Here is a 27150-nt window from a genome sequence, read left to right as displayed (position 1 = left end):
TTTAAGAACTCCCCCTCCTCCTATCTCATCTCCTCCCTCAATCCCATTGGCAGGAGTTGCCCAGGGACCTTTGGAGTCCCCATCCCTGGAGATGTCCAGAGAAGGGCTGGAGGTGGCACTCAGTGCTCTGGCATGAGGATCAGTCACAGAGCAGATCTGATAATCTTGGAGATCTTTTCCAGCCTTGTTTGTTGCATGACTCTATGATTTCTTACCAGATGTTTTGCCCTGGAATTTTGCAGCTGCAGGTGTGTGTGCATTGTTCTCAGAGTGAAATGTGGGCACACTCTGTAGCTTCAGCATTTTCCCTCTGCCTGGTTTGGGGTTTTTGTCACTGTCCCTTACCTGCCTGGAGCTGCTTTCTGCAGTTTATATTTTTTGTCAGTGGTGGGGCACCTTTCTTCTTAAGATTGCCCAGCAATAGGACTGAGTTGACCAAAGCTTCTGGTGCCAGCAGCTGGAAAGGGTTAAGAGCTGAGCTTGCCAGGATTACAAAAAAGGCTGGATAAGCTCATTGGCTTTCATTTTGCAAACAAATGGATGAAACAAGGCAGCTCAACCAAGCCATTAAATCTCCAGGCCTTTTCCATGCCAGGAAACAGTAGGTGTGACTGATTTGCCAGGCTTCCTTGTGTCTTTACAATTCCCTTGATTTGCAGCTCTTCTGGATGTGCTCCTGCTGTTTGACAGGCTCCTCCTGGAGGAGGTTCATGAGTCACTCAAAGGTCCTGGTTGGTACCATGCCAAACCCTTCTGAGGACACAGATCCTTGGTCCAAGTGGTGCCATTTCATGGAGGAATTTTGCTTTTTAACTAGTTTGTATCAGGAAGCAACAGTGTATTTCTAGGGAAAAAAAAAATTTCTACAATTACAAAACCACTGCTCCCCAAGCTCCTTCACCTGCTGCTTGTCATCCAGCTCTGCTTTTTGTGAACAGTTCCATTAGTGCCTACAGAAAACTGGTGATGTCACCAGATGCCTTGTTGCAGTTCACCTAAAATCCCAAAATTAATTCCCCAGGCAGGTACAATGTCATTTAAATCCCATTAACATATTTTAGCTGGTAACATATCCAACCTGATCCCTTTCCATCCAACATGAAACCAGCTATTAGAGTCAAACTTACTTAGTCAGCTTTTGGATTTTATTTCCTGTATTTGCTTGGGTTTTTTTAAATTTGAAAGGCATTCAGAGGAAAAAGACTTTACTGGTGTGGGGGTTTTTGTTGTAATTGTTGTAGGGTTGGGTTTGGGTTTTTTTTTCAGTGAGATTTGGTGGCTTGACCCTGCTCTACCCCTGCCTTCCTCAGCTGGATAGGGAAGAAAAATATAAGGAAAGACTCAGGAGTTGAGATACGGACAGGGAGAGATCCCTCACCAAATATTGTCATGGGCAAAACAACTTGGGGAAATCCACTGATTTTATTATCCACAAAATGAGAGCAGGGTAATGGGAAGAAAAACACACCTTAAGAACATCTTCCCACCACCCCTCCCTCCTTCCTGGGCTCTCCCTCCTCCCCTCCAGTGGCGCAGGGAGATGGGAATGGGGACTTGTGTTGTTTGTGCTGCTGCTTCTTCCTCAGGGAGAGGAGTTGGAGTCCTTGCCCTGCTCCAGCTTGGGGTCCATCCCACAGGAGACAGTTCTCCCTGAGCTGCTCCAGTGTGAGTCCATCCCATGTGCTGCAGCTCTTCATGAACCACTCCGATGTGGATCCACTTCCATGGGGTCAGTCCTTCAGGAAAAGGCTCCAGTGTGTGTTCCTCACAGGTCCTGAGTGCTGTTAGCAAGCCTGCCCCAGCATGGGCTTCTCTCTCCATACATCCACAAGTCCTTGCCTCCAGAATGGGCTTCCCACCTCTCTCAGCATCCCTGCTCTCTGGTGTGGGCTCCTGCAGGAGGATCTCTGCAGCCTCCATGGGCTGCAGGGGCACAGCTGCCTCCCCATGGGCTTCCCCATGGAATCTCAGCTCCCCTGCCCCTCTTCCTGCCCTGCCCTGGGTGTCTGCAGAGCTGCTGCTCTCCCATGGTCTCACTCCACTCTTCTCCAGCCACAATTACAACTGCAAAATATCAATTTTCCTTCTCAAACCAGTTATCCCAGAGGCATCACCACCATCTCTGCCTGGTCAGTAGCAGGTTTGTCCTGGATCCCTCAGTATTGGCACTGTTGGATCTTCCAGCAGCTCCTCAGAGAATCCACCCTTATAACCCCTCACTACCAGAACCTTGCCACACAAACCCAGTCCAGGAGAACTTTCCTCCTCAGTTGCAACATGGATAATTGGCATTTGTACATTCTTGTGGCTTGGTTTTGTGAACAACAGTCATAGGATCCCCAGATAAGTTCCAGTTGCATGGGATCTCAGGAGCTGATGTTCCTCAGGCACTGACAATTTAAATGTGGTTATTTTATCCATACCTTTGAAGCATAAAGATTACCAAAAAGCCCTCACAGAGTAGGAAAAAGGAAACATTTGTATTGGTCTTTCATACTCACCTAAGTTCAGTGCTTGTAGCTTCATCCAGTGATACTGGTTCAGAAATTGAGGCCAGCACTCCAGAACTTCAATATCCACAATATTTCCTAGCCAAACTCTGTGTGAACAAAGGTTTTTAGCCATTATGACATGAAAGCAAAGGGGCAAAACTTCTGCTCATGAGTTTTTAAATAATAGTGTATAAAATCTGGAATTCCTCAGCTGGGAAAGGTTGCTATGCTTGGAATTTGTTGATGCTTTCAGGAAGAAATTTATCCCAGAGTGCTTTGAAAGCTTTCTGTCTCAACATGACTCTCTTGTTCTCAGAAAACCAGGGATGTTTTTCTCCATGGAGCTCAGCAAGGCTCAGGCATCTCCAGCCCTGACAGGATCTCCCTTGGCCTAAGGAAACATATTGAAATGGATTTTTCTTCCCATTCTAGTATCTCTAGGAGTTTGGAGGACAGCAGGACACCTCCCACATGAGCTTGTGGGTTCAGCAGCCCCAGCCTCACACTTGTGGGGTGCAGCGTTTCCTCTGGATGCCTTTCCCATAGTTATGAATGTCACAGAATACTTTAAGTTGGAAAAGACCTCTGAGGTCATCAAACCCAACCATCAACCAGCTCCACCACTACCATATCCTCAAGTGCCACATCCACACGTGTCTTGAACACTTCCAGGGATGAGAAATCCACCACTTCCTGAGAAGCTGTTCCAGTATTTCACAATGCTTTTGGTGAAGATATTTTCTTTAATATCTGAGCTAAACATCCTCTGGCACAACTCCAGGTCATTTCCTCTCATACTGGAGAAGACATCTTGCTATTTCCTTTCTAGTTTCCTGGATTCTTCATCTTGGACCCCCTTCCTTCACAGCTGCCACCAGGGCAGGCCAATGCTCTGTGTCTGCCCTAAAATTCACTGCAATTTAGGATAGGATACAATGTGGTATTGGCTCTCCTTTTGAGCCCTATTATTCTTTAGAGAAACCCCCATAATCATCATCATCAGTGAAGTCTTTTGAGCTCATTTTTGCATTTGCAAAGTCCGTGGTCCCACACACCTGAATTTTTGGGGGGGTTTTAAGGTTTTTGGATTTTTTTCTTGCTTGTTTTTCTGTGTCATTACCAAAGGGCTTAAGAGAGCTTTGACAAGACTGCTGTGGCACAGAGTAATTGAGGTTTCTCTTTTCTAAGCCCCAAGGCTGATTTAACTGATTCATGTGGTGTGGTGGCAGTCATAGTGACACCATTTGACTTTGAGGGACTGCTAATTCCATCAAAATTAATCCAGAGCCACTTATGCCCTCACCCAGCACCTTGGCTTTCTGTGGAATGGGGTGGCCTGGCTGCCACCTTTCCATTACTCCTCCCTGGAATGCTCCTGATTGTTTAAAATGCTCAGCTGTGCTTCTTAAATTATTGTTTTTCTGAGTTATGACCTGGAGTATTAGCAGGTTGTGGGTTTCCCCTGGAAAACATGACCTGTCACCATTAACAATCTGACACAACAAACAATTAAGGATGCCTTAATTTAGCAGGCAGGAAAATGCTTTTATTTCCCAAGTAATGAATTTTAGTTGTAGATGGGCAAAGTGGCATGTAAAGGAACAGTTCTATCTGTTCGTCAAGGATGTTCCTTAAGTGTCCGTGTTTCACTCTTCCTTTCTGCATGAAGTGCTCATATTTTCTGTTCTCTTTTGTGATGTATGAGGTTTTCATTTTGGGAGCTTTCCCTTTCGGCTTTATTTTGCAGTTTTGACAGTTTTTCTTTGTCTCGTCTCCAGGCTTATTGGAATTTTTTCTCATTAGTATAATTATTGACAAGCTACAGAATTACACTTCCCTTCACCTCAGGGTCTTCTCTCCAAAATTTGTTTGCAGTCTAGCTGGCAATTTCCTCTTCATAGCTTGGAGAGGTGGAGAGGGTTGGAAGATACTTCTTTTAAACTTCTTGTGGAAGGAAAGAAGTTCTGAAAATGGAATCACAGAATTGTTAATTCTGTCCCCACTCAAATATAGTTTTCTTGAGATGAATATCAATAAATCCTGATATGGAGATCAGCAAAATTATTTACTATTTCTTTTTTGATCAAATAAAGGCTTTGCCTCCTATTGTATTATTTGCAAACTACTTATATCTGAACATGACAGGTTTGTCTAAGAGTTTGTCCAAATTAATAAACTTCCTTGACATCAGAGCCAAGAACGTTTCCTCTCCAAGGCATAGAATGCTCTCATCAATTCCCAACTTCAATTTAAATGACAGGGTACAAATAAAATAAGAACAAAGTGGAATTTCCTTCAGATTTATCATCCATATCATTTATCAGGGCCTGGCATCCTTAGGACTTGTGCAGCCAATGTAAATTTTACAATTATTGCTTAGGGAAGAATTATCTATGTAAGAAATATTTGAGGGCCCCTAAGAAAGATATAAACTACTGCTCTGGATCTTTTATTTATGTTCATTATAAAAGAGAAGTTAGCAGGGTTTCTCAAGTAATGAGTAGGAAATGCCTAATATGAGACTGAGATGACTTTTTCCCTGGTTAAATTTCCAGGAATAGCTTTAGGATTCCTTCCGAAACTATGCTTGATGATTCTGTTGTAGAAAAGCCTCATTTTTAACCAGGCAAAGCAGTTTTCAAACTTTCCTGTGCTGGATTTACATGAAGAGTATCCCTGGAAACCAGTTGTGAATTAGGTGCGTCTCATATTTTAGGGAACCAATTTAAAGAATTTTAGGTGTATTTAAATATTTGTGAAGACTTTTTTTTTGTTGCTTATGTGCCTCTTTTAGCATCCTCTACAAACCTTGTCGACTTTTCATAATTGTTTAGGAAATCTGTGAATTCACTTTCCAGAAAAGATGGAGAGAGACTATTTACATGGGCCTGGACACAGGGAATGGCTTCCCAGTGCCAGAGGGCAGGGATGGATGGGATTTTAAGAATTAGGAATTGTTCCCTGGCAGGGTGGGCAGGCCCTGGCCCAGGGTGCCCAGAGTAGCTGTGGCTGCCCCTGGATCCCTGGCAGTGCCCAAGGCCAGGTTGGACACTGGGGCTTGGAGCAGCCTGGGACAGTGGAAGGTGTCCCTGCCATGGCAGGGGTGGCACTGGATGGGCTTTAAGGTCCTTTCCAACACAAACTGTGATTCCATGATTTTTATGTGGCCTCAAAGCCCACCCAGTGCTGCCCCTGCCATGAGCAGGGACACCTTCCACTGTCCCAGGTTGGTCCAAACCCCAATGTCCAGCCTGGCCTTGGGCACTTGCAGGAGCAGCCACAGCTTCTTTGGGCACCCTGTGCCAGGGCCTCCACACTCTTCCATATATTCTGATCCAGTGTCAGACTGGAAAGAGGTTCTGGATTATCCCTGAACATAGGCAGTGATTATTTAGTCAGTAGGATTTTAGTGTCTGGTGACTTTTCCATGATTCCCAGCAAGGATGACGATGTTGTTTCCCTATCCTGCTCCATGTTGCAGTTCTGGAGAAGCCCCTGTATTTCATTGTTGTTGTCAAATAAGGGCTTTTTCAGAGCAGCACATCAGTCTGAGGTTGGAGCTTCAACAAATCTTTGGAGCCATCTAATGGGGATTTAAAAACGTTGGTTTTGTTTAATAATCTTTGGTGAGGCATTTTCTGATGTTAATGAGAGAAGTGCTGCTCTCAAGGACACACAGGTGAGTCCCACTTCATGGCAAAGGTGGGCATTGCTGAGACTGCAGTGGGATAACAAATGTTTCCTGTATTTGGGTGAAATATGGAGATTTTTAAGTATTCCCATTTCCTTTCTCAGTTTCAGAGTCTGTTACTGATTTTAAGGAAGAGAACCCAGGGGGTTGCTGCTAACCCAGAATCTGCTTTGAATGCTCCTTGTGATTTCACCCACTGTTGGTCATTTGCTAAATTGTGATTAATAAAAAAGGAAGATTATTTGAAAGATTGGTCTTATTACAGTGATTTCTGAATTCATTCACATCTGATAATTTTCTAAACTATGACTCCTATGAAAACAGGGATTACTTGAAATGTTGGTCTTCTTATAGAATCTTATTTTAACACACTTTCAAGTTCAGGGAGAGGACCATTTGATAAAATTTCCTAAATTAATTTTAGTTCTTGGCATCTCAATAAGGTGGTTTTTTTCCTTGCAAAATATTATTTCTTTGCATAAATCTTGCCTTTTAAATTCAGATGTGAAAATTTAAATATAACAAGTGGAGCACTGGTCTGGGTGTGTTGGCTGACAAGGAGAGTGTTCCAGATGAATAAAGAATGGCCAGGAATGTGAAAAATACTGAAAATCCTTAGACAAGAGTTGGGAAAAAAACAATCCCAAACATTTCTTTTCCTTCCTCCCTTTCTCTTTATAAAATCCTCTCAAAGAGACAAAATGCTGCAGATGATCAACCACAGCCCGTGAAAATTACCTGGAATGAATAGAAATCTTTTCCAAATGGGAATTCCTGCCTTAAGCCATTGTTATTTAACACCATGCTGCCTCAATTTATTAAATGTGAGGGTGTTTATTTCCCTGCATTTCATGGAGATGAGTTACCTTTGGAAAAGCTGATTTACATTCAGTGTGCATCACAGCAGAGCAAATGTTCTGGAGTGGCTTTTGTGTGGACAAGAAGGCAGAAAGTGCATTTTCCTTTTGAATATAAAATGTGGGAATGGTAGTTTCAGGAACAATTAGCCAATAACTGGAGCTCAGTAAACAGAAGCTGCCAGCCTGGGAGCACCTTGTGCTGTCTTGGTTCAAAATCCTCTGGATTTTGGAATATTTAAGTAGTAAGGGGTTATTTTACGCAGATGTTGGGAGCTTTTGGGACACTGAAAGCAGACAGACTGGATCTGGAGCTGGGAAGAGCTGATTCTGACACCAGTAGAAGACCAGAAGATACAGGCCTCCATTCAGACTTTTTGGTTGGGGTTTTGTTTGGTTTTGGGGTTTTTTGTTTCTTTATTTTGCTGGTTTGGGTTTTTGTTAAGGGAAGATGGTTGCAGGTTTCTCTATGAAGCCTGTGAGGTGCCACTTTCAAACAGGCTTGTTCTTCCTAAAGCAAAGGGATTTCTTCTGGGGTCACATCTCCACAGTGTAATTCCTGTGAGTGTCCTATCATAAACATTTCATGGAATCTGGTAATTTTTATGGTTGGAAATGACCTCCTCCAAGGTCATCAAGTCCAACCTGTAACCAGGCACCACCTTCTAACTAAACCATGACTGCAAAGTGCCACATCCTCTCACTTTTTAAACACTCCAGGCATGCGGACTCAAAACCTCTCCTTTTAACCTATCCCAAAGCTTGAGCACCCTTTCCATGCAGAAATTCCTGCTGCTGTCCAAGCTGAGCCTCCCCTGGCCCAGCCTGAGGCCCTTTCCCCTTGTCCTGTCCCTGTTCCCTGGCAGCACAGCCCGACCCCCCCTGGCTGTCCCCTCCTGGCAGGGAGTTGTGCAGAGCCACAAGGTCCCCCCTGAGCCTCCTTTTCTCCAGGCTCAGCCCCTTTCCAGCTCCCTCAGCCCCTCCTGGGGCTCCAGCCCCTTCCCAGCTCCGTTCCCTTCCCTGGCCACGCTCCAGCCCCTCCAGGGCTCTCTGGCCAGGAGGACCCAAATTTCCCTCAGAGGAATTTGATGCAAAGCATCAGAACACATAAGATTTAAGCTTTAAGACACTGAGTTGGATTAATTGATTTAAAATTCAATATATTAAACACAATAGTTTATTAAATACATCACTGTGGGGTTTTGATCTGGAGCTCTCACTCTGTGGGAGCAGAGAAAAGGGATGTGACTCAAGCCAACACCTCTGCACCTTTTGGACTGGGAGAGGAAATTTCCACACGTAGCACAGACATATTTTGTTGATATTTTATATTAAATACAGTTAATTCTGCTGTTCCCACCTCCTGGGATGTTAAAATTGGGTTGCAAAATAGAACATCAGGATGGGGTGCGGGGAGGATGATACAGGATGATTGTTCCACTTAATCAGGTTAGTTAATCATCACTGTGGTGTAGTTTCATTGATAAATCACTAATTTTCTTTTCATTCTGGCAAATTTTGTTATTTCCAGATTTTTCCCTCCACTCACAGCAAATACTCCTTAAATCCTTAAAATACTGTATAAAAACTAGAAGATAACTGATATTTTTCATGCGTCTCTAATATATGAGTCAGTCTTGAGCTTGTTTTGTCTTCTAAAAATTCAAAATAAACTCTTAAAACATTTCTCTTTTACAAAAGCATGTTTAAAAAATTTATTATCTGTTACCGGTGATTCTGCAGTAGGGTTGTCACCTGGGAAGCTGTAAAATAAAGAGAATTTCTTCAAAATGTTCTTTTTCTGCCTAGACTTCGACTGCTACTGTCAATATAGTGGTGACAGATGTCAATGACAACGGACCGGTTTTTGACATGTTTCTCCCCAAAAACCTCTCTGTGCAGGAGGAGGAAGCCAATGCTTTTGTTGGCCAAGTAAGGGTAAGTCAATAAAATTGTTTATTTTGTTACTCACGCTGTCCAGATGATGAGGAAGGAGCACAAAATAATTGTGCCTTAGACAAAACCCCATCCAAATATCTACAGCTGAAATGCAAACTCTCCATTTGCAGCTACAAAGTCACATATGGGGGCTTAAAAATATTGGAATTGTTTTCTTCCCTGTGCTAAATACTGAAAACACTTTGTCACTTAAAAATAGCACATTAAAAAGCTTGTTTTTTAGGAAATTCCGCTGTAAAAACTTGCTGGTAACAGATTTACAGGGTCAAAACAGTGTTGCCACATTTTTAAATGATTTGTTTTGAGATAGAATTCAAACACGCTGAGCAAGTGACACCCAGGGGTGGGAAATTGTCACACCTAGGGGAAATTTTGAGGCCATTAAGGCGAAAATCAGTTAAACACTTGAGTGAAATCATTGCTGACCTGGCATAAAAATAGGGGATAGTGTAAATTTGAGGGTTTGAAGCTGTAAATTTTTGTAACACATGGGAGTCTTCTGGATGAGGATTCACTCTCTTGAAGAAAACATCACTTTTTTTGGTAATGTTTGTTTTTCCTGACTGAAGGGAAAGAAGAAAATATTAATTAGAGGGGTTTTTGATCCAGAAGTTGAATGTAATGTCTCATATCTGCTGCACTAAGGTTGGATCCAGCAGGAGCTGTAGGTAAAAGAGGAATTGGGAAGCATTTTTCAGGAATTTAGGTGAAAAATGTGGCTTTTTTTACCCAGCAGCAAATATATCAAAAGAAAATGGGAGCTCCTTAAGTAGAAGCTTCAGAAAAACAGGACATTTTGGGTACTATGGGAACTCAAATACCCATAATAATCATGTTCCTTCCCATCCTTATATTATTTAACAAGAAATCAGAGCTGGTCTTGGACAAAGTTTGGATCCATTGGTGCAATTAAGTCAGTTTTGATAAATGGTTAAATTATTCCTCTGCTTTTTGTCTTTGCCTTCCTGTATGATTGTTTTTCATTTTGCATCCTAAAAGGCACAGGTGGAACATTTCAAATCAGTCCCAAATATCCTTCAAATCCATTTTGTGCTTTGCTGGGGGCCCTCAAGGCTCAATCATCTTCTCAAACATGAGCTTGCCTCTATTTTTAGCTGTGACAGAACTGTAAAATACAACAAATAATTGCCACAAGAAACTCCCTGGCTTCTAAATTAGTGCAATTTCTAAGTTGTGTGGAAATGAAAATATTTATTATGGTCTTGGGATAGTTTATTCCTACTTGGAGTGACAGAAACTGCTTCTGTCATTTCCTGTCCTGTTTATCCCTGGATGGAGAAATCTTTTTCTTTATAGCCCAAATACTGGGTATATTTCTGCTCTCTCATGTTCACAACTGCAAATTGATGTAGGGGTATCCATTGGAAATGCCATTCTGTGGTATAGAAAAGAGAAATTGGGGCATTTGGAATTTTTTTTTCTGGCTCCAGTGAGGTTATTGAAATAATGGTGATGAGAGTTTGGGTGTAGCTGTGTTGTTTGAGGATATTCCTTAAAAACTGAAATAGCTTTTGGTGCTGTCTAATTTGGTGCTAATATTTTTTTGTGCTTTGTGCTTCACTGTAGATAAAACCACAGCCAGTATGGGAGAAGTGTTAATGGGAATAAATTTTGTATGGAAGCTTTAATGTGGATAAAATGTACATAAAGGGCTATTTTAGGTGGGAATAGCCTGGTGAAAGAAGAAATCCTTATAGTGCTGCGTGTTTTCCCTACCAAGAATTAGCCCACTGATTAACAAAGCTGCTTTTCAGAAAAGTTTTTACTCATTTCAAACAGAAACCTAAAATCCACCAGAGCCAGCAGTCATAGAGAGGATTTTAAATAAAAATTTTGTGGTGTCCCTTTCCCTTTGGAATGCCACCTTCCCATTTTACCTGAGGGAAAAAAAATAGCAAGAGATTTTTACCTTAAAACCCAAGATCTGTCCCTGCTGCTCATGGGAGCAGAGAACATGGTGAGGAAGGATGTTGAAAAGGTGCTCAACCACTTTGATCCCTCAGGATTTTTGACTCAGGAGGTTTGGTGTCAGGATTGGGTGCCTGGGCTCATTGTCAGAATTCCAGAGTGGTTTGGGTTGGGAGGGATGTTAAATCTCATTCCTTTCCAGCTCTGCCACCTTGGACATTTCCAGGGATGGGGATTCTAAGCAGTTTGGGGTGTAAATAAATCTGAACACTCCCAGGAGTAACTTTGCTACAGACCAGAGATTTCCATGCTCTGCTTTGCTTTCTGTGGGAAAGCTGGACTTTCAAATGGATTCCCATAAGGATTTTGATAATATTTGGGGCTGGTTTCCCAGGGAGATGTAGCAGGAAAGCAGGGAGAGGTTTCCTGTGGGAGAGGGAGGGTTTGGAGCGTTTATTCCATGCAGGCAGACAATATCCACACTTGGAAGTGCTCTCCCTCTCCGGCAGCTCCGCTGCCAGCTGGAGCTGCAGGAGGCACTGGCACAGGAGTGCTGCCTGTGAGCATTCCAGGAGCCTCCTGAAGATGAAAAGAACAAAAGCCAGACAGGATAACGCTGCCAGTGGAGCGGATGTGTTTCCAATCCTTTTGTTTCACGCTGTTTTCTCTAAATTGGGGCAGTCAGAGGTGGGTTGGATTCCCTGCTGCTGCTTCCCCTCTGATCCTGGGGATCCCGCAGCAAGGCAGGAGCACAGCTGCTGTGTGGAAGTCTCCGCAAAGGGCCCCCAGGAATCCAAAAGCTCCAGCTGGAAACTCCACAGTGAAATTCAGGCACTTTCTTGCAGTCTAAACCAGCTGGAGATGGGGCATCAGGATGATCTGCGTTGTGCACTGCACTTTCATCAATCCCAGGAGCATGGGAGGTAAAAAAGATGGAATAACACTTAGGAAAGGGATCAATATATTGATCTGCAGCCATGTTCACAGCCTTGGGCAGGGAAAGACAGTCCCCAGCAGTTTGTTGCAGACTCTAGAAAAGCAGCCTGGGGTTAAACAAAAAGCTGTTGAGCTGATCCCTGGAGAGGAAAGACATCCCTTGACAGAAGTTTTTATTCATTTGGGCTTTTATTTATATCCAGATTCTTTCACCCAACCCCATAATTCATTTATTATTGGATATTTTGGTGTCATTGATCAGCACTATGTGAAAACTCCAGCATGAACGTGTTGCTATCAAGGAGAGATAGCCACAGGGAAGGAAATGAGATGGAAAATGGGGATAAAGAATTATGTGCTCAAGTATCACTGGCCCTTGGATCTTCCCTAAAATGAAAACAGAATAAATTAATTCCAGTAATGACAGCAGTTTGCAGGATATTTGATACCTCTGTCACCTGCTTGGTTTTAAATTACAAAAGAAATGCTTTAAGAAAAGTGGTTTTTTAGGATGGACCTATTCCTCCTACTGGAAAAGACGGGAAAGTTTGGAGGAATTTATTTGGTTGTACTATACTAGCCCTCCTGAATGCTGATGAAATGTAATTATTTCCCAACAGAGCTTTTCATGGGTATCATTGAATTCTTACAGGCTCCTGTTTTTATTTAATAAATTCATAAAGTGATAAACCCTGGATCTAAAGCCCGATTTAAATTTCACGGCTGTTGGGTAAAGCTTGTTGTGTTGGACTAAATGACCTCTGGAGATCTCTCAAAAACAGCTCCTCCTGTGTTTCTACAAGCAGGAAAAACTCCTTAAAATGCTGGTGAGGAATTATTGCCCATGCACATGGAATGGTTGGGATGAGATGAGCTTTAAGATCCTTTCCATCCCAAAGCATCTGTGAGTCTATGATTTTATTACATTACAGTATCTTGTGGAAAAGTCTGGAAAGGAATCTGTTTTCCTAAATTCCCACTGCCTTATTTTCAGTGTGAAGGGAATGATTTCCCAAAACCTGCACTTCAGATTGCACTTTGTCTGTGTTAAAGATACAGGCTCCTGAAATGAAATTCCCAAATTTCCTGGACTTTTAAGACAACTTGAAGGAAAATTAGAGGTGGAGGAAAAAGGAGAAGACCAGGAAGAGAAGGGAGATTTACTGGCAGGAGAGGACAATCCAGGAGGAAAAGGAATTAAAAATAGAGGTGGAAGAGATAGGACAAATCCAGGAAAAAAGGGGATTTGATGGCAGGAGAGGACAATCCAGGAAGGAAAGGACCTAAGCCTTTCGGGAAGAGTGAAATCACGGGCTCTGAAGTAAATATCAAATACTTGGAGTCAGTCCAGGACTCCTGCTCACTGTATGACCCAGTGGCTAACAACACAGTTTAAATTCATCTTATAGATGTAAAACCAACAGGAGCAGCTGGGATTTGAGTTAGAATCCATAAAAAAGCAAATCAGACCCCAAACTCAGAGAATTAGAATGTGGCAGGTGAACTCCAAGCAGAGAAAGTGCAGACTTCATTTCTTGTAAGTGGTTGGATGATCACAAGATCATTGGGAGAGAGCCTTGGTGGTATAATTTCCTTCAGTTTATTAAGGAATTTGTCCCCAGGAAGGATAGAGAGGACTTTAGTAAGGCTTTCAGCACTGTCTCTCTCAAGATCCTCATGGACATGCTGTCACAGAAAAATTTCATATGCTTCTAGTTGGATTTTCATGTTTGTTAACAGGTAAATTCCCCTTATAACAAGATTGATGTCTCGACTCCAAAGCTGTGGCATCAGGAGGAGGTGGGGTTATAAATTTGGGCTGTTTATTTCCATTCCAGACCATCAGTGCTGGACAGAATTACCTCTTCCTGCTGGCACCAGGGAATTCCTGGAGGATATTTGGCAGCAGTGGCTGCAGCCACAGTTCCTCATCTTTTTCCATGAACTTAGGTCAGCTTGGGCACAGCTCAAAGAGGTTAACAAAGCTCCTTGCCACCCATAACATGGCCTCTTAAGCAAAAGGGATTTCAAAAGCTGTGCTCTTGTCTTCCCTGCTCACAAAATTTCTTATATTTGTGCATTCATCTGCATCTTTGCCCTCCAGATAATATTTGTGCTTTAGTGCAGTGGAAATACTGATATTTGTTATCAGCATGTTCATGGCAGTTGATTGTTGAGAGTCCAAGGATTTCCCATTAAAGGAATTCTTGGTTTTGTCTGCTGACACTTTACATTTTGAGATGCCTTTAAGTCCTATTATCTTTTTCAGTTTGATGCCAAACTAAATCTTTTGAATCAGTGATTTCATGTCTCTGGTTCATGCCCTTCTAGGATTTTGATGCCTGATTCCCATCCCTGGAAGTGTCCAAGGCCAGGCTGGATGGGTCTTGGAGCAGCCTGGGACAGTGGAAGGTGTCTCTGCCCATGGCAGGGGTGGAATGGGATGGGTTTTAAGGTATCTTCCAACTCAAAGTCAAGAGAAATTCCAAAAAAATAACTTCAGAGAAATATTTGGGAGCCCAGCTAAATGTGCAGAGTTTAAACAGTATATTCCATCTGTGATTTAGAAAGGTGGTTTTTTTTTTTGGGAGGGCTTTGTGATGTTTTGATTTTTCTAGTGCGCAAATGCATTGGTTTAATCTCTTGATCATATCATTGCCAAACAACACACTCATCAAAACCCCAAATTTTTAATCATCCTTTCAGAACAACCAAGTCTCCAAGGTTAGGATTTTGTCGTGTGCCAGCCTGAAGAAAGCTGGGCTGGTTGAAGCTATGAAGTGTTAAAATGTGATTAACTCACGTAGGAGGTTCACCAGCCCATCCAGTGATGGTTTGCAGCCATGAGCTTTTGGATTTTCATTTATTTTCATTTATATTTGCTCTTAGGGTTTAACTGCTCTTAATGTGCAGTTTTGTTTGGAATCACATTTAATTGGTTTTGGAATTAACCCTCCAGGTGCACTGGAATTGGCAGAGACCATGGAAGTAATCATCCAGGGCTCTTCTAGCTTGTCTAATGCCTAAAAATAGGCCAGGGTTAGAAAATTATGTTAGCATTTGAAAATGTACAGAGTGTTTCCTTTATCCTCCTCTGAGCAGAGTGAAGGATAAGCTGCCATGACCTGGGAATTCAGTAGGATGCTCAAGTTCCTGGAGGATGTCCACAAAACCTGCAGGATTTTTCCAAAGGATGTGTGTGCACTTGGGCCTCAAAGATGTAAAATTTGCCTTGAAATTGCAAGACAGCCAAAATCAAAGAATCAAATACTGTTTTTGGCTAGAAGTGACCTTAAATCCCATCCAGGGACATGAAAGATCATCCCATTCCACCTCTCCAGGTAAGGGACACCTCCCACTGTCCCAGGTGCTCCCAGCCCCGGTGTCCAGCCTGGCCTTGGGCACTGCCAGGGATCCAGGGGCAGCCACAGCTGCTCTGGGCACCCTGTGCCAGGGCCTGCCCACCCTGCCAGGGAACAATTCCTAATGCTCAAAATCCCATCCATCCCTGCCCTCTGGCAGTGGGAAGCCATTCCCTGTGTCCTGTCACTCCATCCCTTGGAAACAGCCTGTCTCTATGTTTCCTGTAGCCCCTTCAGGCACTGGAAGGTCACAATTTGGTCACCCCAAAGCTTCTCCTCTCCAGGCTGAGCAATCCCCGCTGTCCCAGCCTTTCCTCCCAGCAGAGCTGCTCCATCCATCTAAGAAAATTGAAAAGTGAAAGCCTGTGTAAAAGCTGGCAAGAAGCAGCAAAAGAGAGGAAAAGCCTTTCTGAACTTTAGGAAAAAAGGAAAGTCCAACTTTTATGCATGACTGATGTTCCCTCCTTAAAATACTTACAAATATTTGGTTTATGACGAAGAGGTCAGGCACATTTCAGATATTTGTGGCCTCTGACTGCATCTGGGAGATGTTAATTTTGTCCTGTGGGCACAAACTGTAATCTCCCTGCATAACAAGACCAAAATCCAATCTAACACTCCCACCCACACTTGATTTGCTGTTTGACACAAATGAGGGGCTTGGGAATACTTCCAACCCAGAGTAATAAATCCATTAAACCCTCAATAATAAACCTATTAAACCCCTAGTATAAAAGAATCATGTTATCTGCCACGAGAACTATAATTCTCACCAACAGCATCATTTGGATCCGCTAGCACAATTCCTACCTTGAGCTGTGGAATACTGGGGGAGCTGTCCGAAATCAGGAGTTTGGTTGGCTTAGGTAGGGATTGTGGGGAGCTTTTACTCCTGAAGAAGGGAAATTTAAACTGAAGGAAGCTGTTTTTTTGGCAGAGTGGTCCCTAAGAAATGTTTCAGCCTGCAGGAGAGGGGGATACCCAATGTGCTTGTGTCTGATTTGGAGACAAGTAGGAATAATGTTTGCAAACAAACATAAGGTTTGTTTTGCTGTTTTCCAGTTCCAACATTCCAGGCACAAATCCTCAGTTAAACTGCCTAAATCCTGTCACCATTGTCAGCAAGAGTTGAGGATACAATAGGAGGTTTCTTTTGCAAAGCATGATAATGATATAATGAATATTGTTGACATTCAAGCCCTTGTCATTATATATCAGAGTTAATGATCCTTCAGAGGCGTCTTAGTCATTCCCATCTCCCAGGACTGTGCTTTCCTGCTGTTTGAGATGGAGGGAGATAATTTGTTACTCTGGAGCAAGGTTGGTTTATATTCCTGAGGGTTTCCTGGTGATGTGGAAGCAGAGCTGGTAATACAAATCTGAATTTACCACATGAGGTAAAGGCAGGCACCTTGTAGGTGATGGCATCTCCAGTAAATGTGGGATTTATTTTCTGGGAAATAAAGTAGGGAGTTATTAATATTCCCAGGTTTCCATGTTTGTTGTATCATGCAGTAATTAATGAATTAGAGATGGGAATAAGAGTCATCCTGGAGATCTGAGGAGTCACCAGAACAACAGCAGTACTTGCTCTGTCTCTTTGCATGGACACATTTTTCCTGATTCTGGATAAACACCATGAGATGTATCCTGGGCTCATCCCACAGTGTGGAGGGAGGGAATGCTCCCCCCTCTATTCTGCTCAGGAGCCCACCTGGAATTCTCTGCACAGTTCTGGTTCTCCCAAAATAAGAAGGACATGGAACTGTTGAAGCAGGTCCAGAGGAGGCCATGGAGATGCTGAGGGAAGTGGAGCACCTTGGACATGGAACTGTTGGAGCAGGTCCAGAGGAGGCCATGGAGATGCTGAGGGGAGTGGAGAACCTTCCCTGTGGATCCAGGCTGGGAGAGCTGGGAATGCTCAGCCTGGAGAAGGGAAGGGTGTGTGGAGACCTCACAGCTCCTTCCAGGGCCTGAAGGGACACAGGGGAGCTGGACAGGGACCCTGCAACAGGAACTGCAGTGACAGGACACAGGGAATGGTTTCCATTGCCAGAGGGCAGAGGTGGAGGGGATTTTGGGAATTAGGAATTGTTTCCTGGCAGGGTGGCACAGGGTGCCCAGAGCAGCTATGGCTGTCCCTGGATCTCTGGAAGTGTCCAAGGCCAGGTTGGACTTTGGGGCTTGGAGCAGCCTGAGACAGTGGAAGGTGTCCCTGCCCATGGGATGGGGTGGCACTGGGTGGGATTTAAGGTACTTCCAACCCAAACCAGTCTGGGATTCTGGGAGTCAGTGAGATGGACAGGGTGGGCTAGCATTTGAGATTCAATGATACTATGGCCGTGTCTTAGAATCTCTTCTATTCCTTTTGTAGTTTATCTCTTTTTGTTAGTTCTCTCCTCTTATTTGGGTTTTTTTTTTTTTTTTATAATCTGGTTTGGGTTCTTTTGGTCCCAGTTTCTGTGGTGCCTGTGCCACCAGTGGCCTTTGAGGGTTGTGTTGCCTCCAGCAATCACAGCTGCTGCTTCTGCTGCCTCCTGTCAGGTAGGAGCAACCTCTGCAAGGCTGTGAAGAGCCTTCTGCCTGTAAATACTTCTGCAGCTCCTTTTGGGGTCTGCTGTCATCTGGTGGCCCTTTAACTACCAAAACTTCAGGGCTCTCACCATATTATTTGTGCAAATCACTGGGGACGGGTTGTGGTGGAAAGCCTTGAGTGGGCACAGGAATGTGCGCTTGTCTCTTTTTAGTCCTGCCGTTTTCTCCTTGGCTTTGGGACTTCCTTTAGGATTCAGGTTCTATGGGAATGAACTGTTTCCTTGTGTCTCTCCACCTCTGTACCTGTGCACTCAGGGAATTCAGACCAGCGTTGGTAATGACCAAATGGGACTAAATTTATTGGGACATCACAGGTTTGTGTTGTCAGGGTTGGGACAAATTCAACCACGGCTGGTTTTTTTGAAGCACAACTTAATGAAAACTCCACATTTTCCACACCTCCTGTTCCCTTGCTTCCTGGCAAGTCTTCTACCAGTTGGTGACAGATCTGGGGATGAAATTTGGGTTAAAATTGTCCATTTTGGTACAAAGTGATGACTGCAAAGGACGAGAGAGAGTGTCCACTCCAACAGCAAGTCTTTGTCTAAGGAGCTGCTTCCCACAGGTTCCAAGAGGCTCTGGGAAACTATTTCCATATGGGAACAGTTGTGCACCCTTGAGACAGGATTCTTTTAGGAAACAGATTAAACTCTTTTTCTTTCTTATCCATAAAAAGAACATTATCTCTTTTCAAGTTTAGAGTGATAAAAATGTTAATTCTTTCTTGTTCTTAGAATAAAAATGCTTATTCTTTAGTGTTATGGTGATAGAATCCAAATTAGATAATTGGATTTAATAATGATGCTTTGCTCGCTACTCTTTGTAGAAATATCTATTTAATATCTTCATCGAGGATCTGGATGAGAGGAGCAAGTGCATACTCAGTCAGTTTGTGCAGAACCCCAAGCCAGGTGGGAGTGTGGCTGTGCTGGAGGGCAGGGAGCTCTGCAGAGGGATCAGGACAGGCTGGATCCATGGGCTGAGGTTCAGCAAATGGGACTCCATGGGATTTTCCAACCTCAATCATTCTGGAATTCTGTGAACCAAATCAGTCCTGCAGAATGTGGCAAAGGTGTTTCTGCCTAAGGATGTGCACAAATGAGTTTGCAACATTCATAGTCATGTTTTTAAGAACACAGTTGCAAAGCCTGCCATATATTTGAAAGTAATTTTAATTTCCTTTCCTAAAGAAGATGTTTATCTATTCTAAAACATGCTTCCAAACAAACCTGTTGGAAAACTGTTGTCTCATGAGAATTTTTTGTCACAGTTTCCAATTATAGGCGTATTTCAGATAACTCGTGGAGATTCCTTTGGGGCTTTTTGGTTTGTTTGTTTTGTTCTTTTTTTTATATCTGTTATTTCTACAGAAGAAATTGAATTGATTGGAAATTAAGCAAATCCAGCTGACAGATGTGGATTAGAGGGATGCTATATGCCTATGGACCAGTCAGGATGAAGTTGTAGCAAACTCCCCTTAGCACATGGGCATGATGCAGGGAAGAAACACGGTGATTGTTTTCCTTATTAGCAATTTTAATTAACTTTTAATTGATTTCTAGCAAGATAAATGGTTTCATTACCAAGCCTTACAATGAACACCATCACCAGAATTAAGCATTCCCGGCAACTGTTCTGAAAACAAAACATGCAAATCTCTTGTGATCTTCACAGATGTCATTCATAAAGGCAAATAAATGAGAATAGAGTAGGGCAGAGTGCCCTTTGTATAATTTATGTAACCTTGTTCATCATGCCCTAATTTAATTAAGAGGAGGCAAAATAACAGGTCAGCATTTCAACCTGAGAGCTCTATGAAAACCTATTAATTTTGTCCATCCCTATAATTATGTGATAACAAGAATTATTTGGCTGACACTGAAATCTGAGGCTTGATTCAGTGTGTGAGAACAAAGATACCAGCTAAAGAAACGGAGCTTTTCTGTGGCAATCATGATCTGTTGTGAGCACAGAAGAATAAGGATGAAATGGGACAATGTTTGGGTTTGAAGAATAGGATGAACAAAACACAAATTTAAGTAGTTCTTCAGAAAGCAGTGATGAAAATATCACTGAGTGTGACAAATGTGTTAAGTGAAAAGAAACTTTCTAACTCATGTGTCCCTTCTGTCTGTCTGCATCCATCCTTCATCTAAATTCATATTCCATAAGGATTTGGGCAGCAATGAAACACTGGTTTCAGTGTTAAATAAAAATTCCTCTCAGATACCACCCAATCCTGAAGATCCTTCAGCATTAGAATTATCTGAGGGCTTGGCTTCGCAAGCATCAAATTTATCCTCTGGGATTCTATAGGATAGAATCCCAGAATAATTTAGGATAGAAAAACTTGCAGGATTGAGTCCAGCCTGTGCCTGATCCCAGCCCAGAGCACTGAGTGCCATGTCCAGGCCTCCTTGGACACCTCCAGGGATGGGCACTCCAAAGCTCCCTGGGCAGCCCCTGCCAAGGCCTGAGCACCCTCTCTGTGGAAGAATTCCTGCTGCTGTCCAAGCTGATCCTCCCCTGGCACAACTTCAGGCTATGTCCTCTTGTCCTGTCAAAAGTTTCCAAGGGTGAGCAGCCGAATGTGCCTTTTCTCCTGAAGGGATCCAGTTAGCCTGGCTTCTGTCGCTGGGAATGGAGCCATTTATTTCTGTGGGATGTTTTGTCTTCAGTCAAAGCTGAGACAGAGGCAGGCTGCCCCAGACAAGCCCTCCTGGACACCACAGATTTGGCAGAATCCTTCCCTGCCTCACCTGATTTCTCTCCTGTGGACATCTCCCTCGGAGGTTTGCAATTTGTGCATTAATCCATGTTTTTCCTGCTGTCTCTTCAGGCTACAGATGCAGATGCTGGAGTTAATGGGCAAGTCCATTACAGTCTGGCCAACTTCAACAACCTTTTCCGGATCACCTCCAACGGCAGCATTTACACGGCAGTGAAGCTGAACAGGGAAGTGAGGGATCACTACGAGCTCATCGTGGAGGCGACCGACGGAGCTGTGGACCCCCGGCGCTCCACGCTCACCCTGGCCATCAAGGTGCTGGATATTGATGACAACAGCCCCGTGTTCACCAACGCCTCCTACACTGTCTGTGTGCCAGAGAATCTCCCACCAGGAACTGTCTTCCTGCAGCTGGAGGTAAGGAAGTGGTGAGTGAAGGTGGTGCGTGTTTGTTCTGCCTTATTCAGGGTTTTTATTTAACTCGGCAGTGAGACTGCAATAAAAGATTGTGAGCTGGAGCATGGGAGTAAGTCTTTTTTTGCCCAGAGAAGCTGTGGCTGCCCCTGGATCTCTGGAAGTGTCCAAGGCCACATTGGATGAGGCTTGGAGCAGCCTGGGATAGTGGAAGGTGGCCCTGCCCATAGCAAGGGGTGCCACTGGATGGGCTTTGATGTCCCTTTCAACCCAAACCCTTCTGGGATTCTGTGATTCTGAAAGATGCTTGGCCTTTATCCAGGTACCAAAAAAACCCTTTAAAGATAAGGTTATTTAGGAAATAATAGCAATTAATAAAAACAAACAATGAAACAGCAAAACCTACACTGCCACCATCTGCACAGGCAGACAGCTATAGGCCAAGGGGAAGAGTTTTAAGCTAAAAGAGGAGAGATACAAATCAGATATTAGGAAGAAATTGTTCCCTGGGAAGGTGGGGAGGCTTGGGGTGCCCAGAGAAGCTGTGGCTGCCCCTGGATCCCTGGAAGTGTCCAGGGGCAGGTTGGATGGGGCTTGGAGCAGCCTGGGATAGTGGAAGGTGTCCCTGCCCATGGCAGGGGGTGGCACTGGATGGTTTTACAGTCCCTTCTAACCCAGACCATCCTGGGCTTCTGTGATCCTGGCAGTGGCCAATAGCAGGTGCCCAGGGAGGAGAGCTAAGATCAGCTTCAGTTTGCACTGCCATTTTCCCAGGACATTGTGCTCATTTCGCATGGCCTGAGCCTTCAATGAATTCTTCATTCCTCATGTCTGTGCACATTGAATACGATTACAACACAACTGAACTCAAGATGTTCTCAACAGTTTGCCCTTTAAGCCTCAGAGGGATATTTTGTGAGGATGGATTTTGTTTGTTGTCTCTCTGTTCCCTGCAGGCCAAGGACGTGGACCTGGGTGCAGATGTGAACTATCGTATCCGCACTGAGGAAGCCCGGCAGCATTTTGCCCTGAACAAGCACACGGGAGAGCTGTCGCTCCGGAAATCCTTGGATTATGAATCCTTCTCTGACACAGAGGCAACCTTCACCTTCCTCGTGGAAGCCTTCGACAGCAAGGGCACCATGCCACCTGGGCTGGCCACTGTCACCGTCAGAGTCAAGGTAAAGGGGTCACTCCTCAGCCAGCTATCGAAGCAAAGGCAACCCCCAACGAAGGGGAGAGAATGATGCCTCTGACTCCATCTTATCAGAAGGCTAATTAATTACTTTATTACACTGTACTATACACATTATATCTAAACTGAATCTGCCAAGCACTCACTCTGCACACAACTGCACAGAACTGCACTAATCTCACGACTCTCTCATGACTATCAGCAGACAATCCAACACTTACCCACTCTTGGCCCTAATAGGCCAAGGCAACAAAACATCCTCACTTTGGGTGAACAATCTCCATAGTGCATTCTACTTTGGCACAACACAGGCACAGCAAATGAGATAAGCATTATGTTTTCTTTCTCTGGTGTTCAGAGAATGTGAATCTCAAAAATCCTTGGGAAGAATTGTGCCTTGCTTTTCTCTGTGAAGAGAAATGTGGCAACAGCAGGCAGCGTCCTCTCCCAGTCATGCCAGGCTGTTCTGTCACCATGCAGGTGTCCTTAGGAAGCACCAGGACTCTTTGCTCTCCTGTGTCTCACTTGTATGAGTCTTATTCTGTTCTGTTAAACACACAATTTATAACAGCTGTAATTGTTTTCCCCATGTGCAATTACATAGCTAAATCCTGGATTTATGAAATCAATGTACACTGGACACAAATTCAAACATTTTGTCCTTTAGAATCTCTAAAAGGCTGAAATAAACCCCTGATGGAATTGTTTGCAAAAGTGACATGATCACTTTTCAGCCCACAAATTGTGATTTTAAGACCCACTGGGGTGAATTGAGTGCTGCTGTGGCACAGCACATCCTGGATTCCAGATTCTGCTGCTGGAAAACCCAGCTCTGCAAAGGAGCAGCCTGATTTATTGTCTTGCACCCTGAGCTGCAGTTAGCTACAGCTTCACCTCAGGGTTTCAGGGGCCTCCCCAGGCATCCAGGGGTGGTGGTGTCTGTTTGGGAATGATCCAAAAATGAAAAGTGTTTTAGCTGGGACTAAAACACTTCCCCATCCTCATTTGCCTGTGTCCAAGAACAGAGGAGAGCTCAGATGCCTTAATCCTACTCCTGGCATACCCAAAGGTGCAGCTCTGTCAGTCCTCATGTCCTTTTGAGCATTTGCTTGAGTTTTCTGAACAGTGAGAGAGAAGAGACTTCAATTGCTCAGATTTTAGAGAAGGAGCAAAAATTGTAGCAGGACCAAGAGCACAGCCCACAAATGTTCAGTTTAAATGTGTCTGTGAAAAGCATTTGGCAGTCATAGGGATTCAGCCTCTTCTGTATCTGCAGGTGCTTGAATTGCCACTTGGTTTTGCGTAATTCTGTTTGTCAGTCTTTACTGAGCTCACAATTCTTTTAGAACAGTAAATGTCTCCCATTATTAGCTCTGGTGACAATGCCAGAAGGCTTCTATGATGCCTCTCTGTCTGCAAAATGTCTTAGTGTGAGGTGCAGGTCACCTGTTCCTGAGCAATCTGCGCTTTTCCCCAGCACATTCCACGTCATTGACAGGAAACAGCTTTTCCATCGTTCCCTGAGCTGCTTCTGTTGGACTTTTACAGAGCTAGTTGCTCAAACCTCAGGTTTTTTTCCTAAAAGAAACCTTTTCCCAGCACACTGAATTTTTGAAAAAATAGTTTGGGTTGATTTGGGTGGGTTTGTTGGGATTTTTAAAGGTTTTCAGGTAGGATTGTGTTCAGAGAAAAGCTGTTGTCTGTTTGATTGTGTAGTTGATTGTATCAATTAATGTCAGGGAAAATTGTAGTTCAGCTTGGTGTTCTCAGTGTACCAGCAGCTTGTGCACATTCAAAGAAGGGAATAAGGAATTTAAGGAGGGGATTAATAGGATCAAAAAATCAGTTCTTGCTCTGCTGGAAACTCTTTCCACACATGAGCAACAAAATGGGAGCATGATGATGCTTTGGAGAGGCTGGAATACCAGGATGGACCCAGAAGTAATAATTTTAGAATAAAAGGTGCTTGGCTGGGGGCAGAACAGGGCCTGGGAGGGAGGACAAGCAGGGGATACTTTAAGTGAGAAAGAAAACAAATCCAATTTAAGGTGAGTGTTTTCATACTCAGTGACAGGCTGAGTTTTGCAACAGAGCAGGGGACATAATCAAATATTATTTAAATGGTAAGATGAAGATGATGCTTAGCTTCCAGCCTGGAGTGAGAGGTGGGACAGGGGAATTTTGAGTGGCACTTGAGAGAACGGAGGAGGACTTGTGGAAAAGCCAGATTTAATATCTCAATGTGTTGGGCAGATGTCATTAACAGGTTTTATGTCAGGTGGCAGATATTTTGAACATTGGTCACAAGAGGTGTCTGGATGGTCTAATTTGAGCTTAAAGATGAACTTCCCAGATACAAAATTCACAGGGGTGAGGGAAGAGGGTGGGGGGTGAAGGCAGAACCCTGTGCTGTCCCTGTCTGAGATGGGAAGGATCCTCAAGACACCTCAGAAGGCTGATCCAAGAGTCAGAGCAGCAGGGGCAGGGTGCAGAGTCTTGAAACCAAGTGAGAACAAGAACAGGTCACCCTTTCCCTCCCACTCAGCATCTTCTGCTCCTGCTGCAGGAACTGGATGTGTTTCCTCTGAGTAGTTCCTGAGCTCTCCCTTTATTTAGAGGCTGGGCTTTGAGTAATTACTTTAATACAGGGTTTGAGAGCCCAAATAGGAACTAAACCAAGTGTAGATGCCCCACAGCCCCCAACAGAAGAACACAAAATTGAACTAGAGGGAGGCAGTGCTGGGGCCAAGCTCATGTCACCATCCCAGATCCAGCCCCTCCAACCCTCAGGACTTTATTTGTGTTATTACTGAGTTCTCCAGCCCTCTGCGGCTCCCACTGCTCCACTCACATTTGTCATTTCTCCCGGCCCGGCTCTTCACTGCAAGCACTGTAATTTTTCCTGGGTAATGGGATTGTGTTAAGCAGCTATGGATGTCTGATGGTGTCGTCCATCATTTGTGTGATATCCAATGGAATAAGCACACCCAGAGCCCCCTGCTCCCTGTGGCTGCACGATGTGGATGCACACTGGGCTGTTCTTTGGACTCTCAGCCCTTGGCATGACAAGTTACAAATAGTTTGTATTAACCTGCCCTGAACTAGGTCAAGGCACAGATTGCAGAGCGGGGCTTTCACTGCAGGAGGAATAACTTCAACTGTACCCTCACGTGGGGATGGAACAAGTTATTGGCTTCTGCTGCAGCCAAAAGGCTCCTTGCATTGTAAGGATGTCCTAGGGCTCCTTTGGCAGAGAAAGCCAAAGGTGAATCAATGAATTCATAGAATCATTTAATTGGAAATGACCTCTGAGATCACTGAGTGAAACCATTATCCCTGCACCACTAAACTGTGTCCCCACGTGCCACATCCACACTTCTTCTGAGCATTGTTACGCCTTCATCCACCCTTTTTCCAGGGATTATAACCCCACCTCTGCCCTGGGCAGCCCCTTCCAATATCTGGCCAGCTTTGGGTGAAGAAAATATCCAGCCTGAACCTCTCCTGGCACAGTTTAAAGTTCTTTCCTTCTGTCCTGTTGTTTTCTGGGAGAAGAACCTGATCCCCACCTGACTCCACCCCTCTCAGGGAGTCATAGAACAATAATTGTTGCATCCATTCAAGTATTTCCTAGGAGGAATAGTCTAAGTGGCACTGATTTCTTCCCACCACCTCAAACAGACCAAGACTTTTTCTCTTTTCCCCATTCTCATATTCCTTTGACTTGCTTTCTTAACTTTTCCCCTGAAGCTGCAAGAAGCCACGGGGTGTCTGGGAGGGCTGAGTTGTTTTGCTTCTTGTTGTACACACAAGCATCCTCTCACAATCCAGATAAATCCCAGTACTGGAAAAAGAAAAATCCTTGCAGTTCAAATTATTAGGATTTAGCATTTGGAGGCAACTCTTGTGGTAATAGGGTTTGTTAACAGAAACGGTTGCTCTTAAGCGAGTAAAGCATTTCTAAGCACAAAAAATGAGAATTTCTGTATCATGGGGCCTGTAAGGTCTCTGCATATTTTATGCTGTGTCCTCCTCTTCTTATTACCAGCATTTTTTTTGGTATTATTTTGCCTTTTCTTGTTTCCAGAAGTGCTTTTCTTCTCTTTGTGGGTTGTGGATTGGATTGCTTTGGAGTTTTGTTGAGGACATTGTGTGGTGAAATGAAGCCATTGTCACAGGTGAAGGATTCAAAGTGAGAGAGGAACAAGACTAAATAAAACCCAGAAGGTTTCAGTTCTAACAATGCCAAAAAAATGAGGATGAGGAGGCAGTGAGGTGATTGAGGACTGGATGATCACAGGCATCATGATCAGTGGCACAGGGTGTGGTTGGTGGCTGTCTCTGCAGGTGTCCCCAGGGCTCAATGCTGGTCCCAGGATTGTTTAAATTGTTCATCAATGATTGTGGAGGAACAGCTCAGGCACCAGCACAGGCTGGGGGAGCAGCTCTGTGGGGAAGGACCTGGGGGACAGCGAGCTGTCCCTGGGTCAGCAGAGTGTCCTGAGGCCAAGGAGGCCAATGGGACCCTGGGGGCAGCAGGAAGAGCCACACAACGAACATCTTTTCCCATTTAAAGAACAGAGCAGCCTCATAAAACTTACAGGAAGGTTAAAAAAAATCAGCTGGATTGCCTCCAAAATATTTCTCATTTCGGGTGACACTAATGGAATAACAAGCCCGGGGTTGGGCTACAGTGCTGGTAAACAGATTTATTTCTTTCCTTCCGTCTCAACTGATCAGTTCAATCATCTGCCTGTCATTTATTGCCTCGTGTATTCCATCATGAATATTATCCCTTAATTTATAGGATGAGCTACTTTAGGGCCTGCTGAGCACTAAATGGGAAAGAGATGCAGTTGTGCCATGTGAGCAAGGCCCTGTTCTGTGCAGCTTCAGACAATGCCCTGTGTAAAGCAGCTCTGCACCCACTCACAGACAAAATTCAAGGGACCACTTTGGCCATATCAGCATCATCACAAGGGCTTGAACTTG

General features: G+C 44.0%; 1 protein-coding gene across 4 annotated transcripts in view; it reads left to right on the top strand.

Moving 5' to 3' along the window:
* Positions 1 to 27150, top strand: part of PCDH15 (protocadherin related 15) — a 258742-nt gene that overhangs the window by 144988 nt on the left and 86604 nt on the right. For all 4 annotated transcript variants that reach the window (XM_041474168.1, XM_041474178.1, XM_041474192.1 and 1 more), the window contains exons 17-19: positions 8850 to 8978; positions 20661 to 20966; positions 21920 to 22144. In XM_041474168.1, the coding sequence (XP_041330102.1) occupies positions 8850 to 8978; positions 20661 to 20966; positions 21920 to 22144 (660 nt within the window). The remainder of the gene's footprint in view (positions 1 to 8849; positions 8979 to 20660; positions 20967 to 21919; positions 22145 to 27150) is intronic.

Source organism: Pyrgilauda ruficollis, unplaced genomic scaffold (assembly GCF_017590135.1).
Source record: "Pyrgilauda ruficollis isolate IOZ18807 unplaced genomic scaffold, ASM1759013v1 scaffold11, whole genome shotgun sequence".
Lineage (NCBI taxonomy): Eukaryota > Metazoa > Chordata > Aves > Passeriformes > Passeridae > Pyrgilauda > Pyrgilauda ruficollis.
This window is presented reverse-complemented; position numbering and strand designations above follow the sequence as displayed.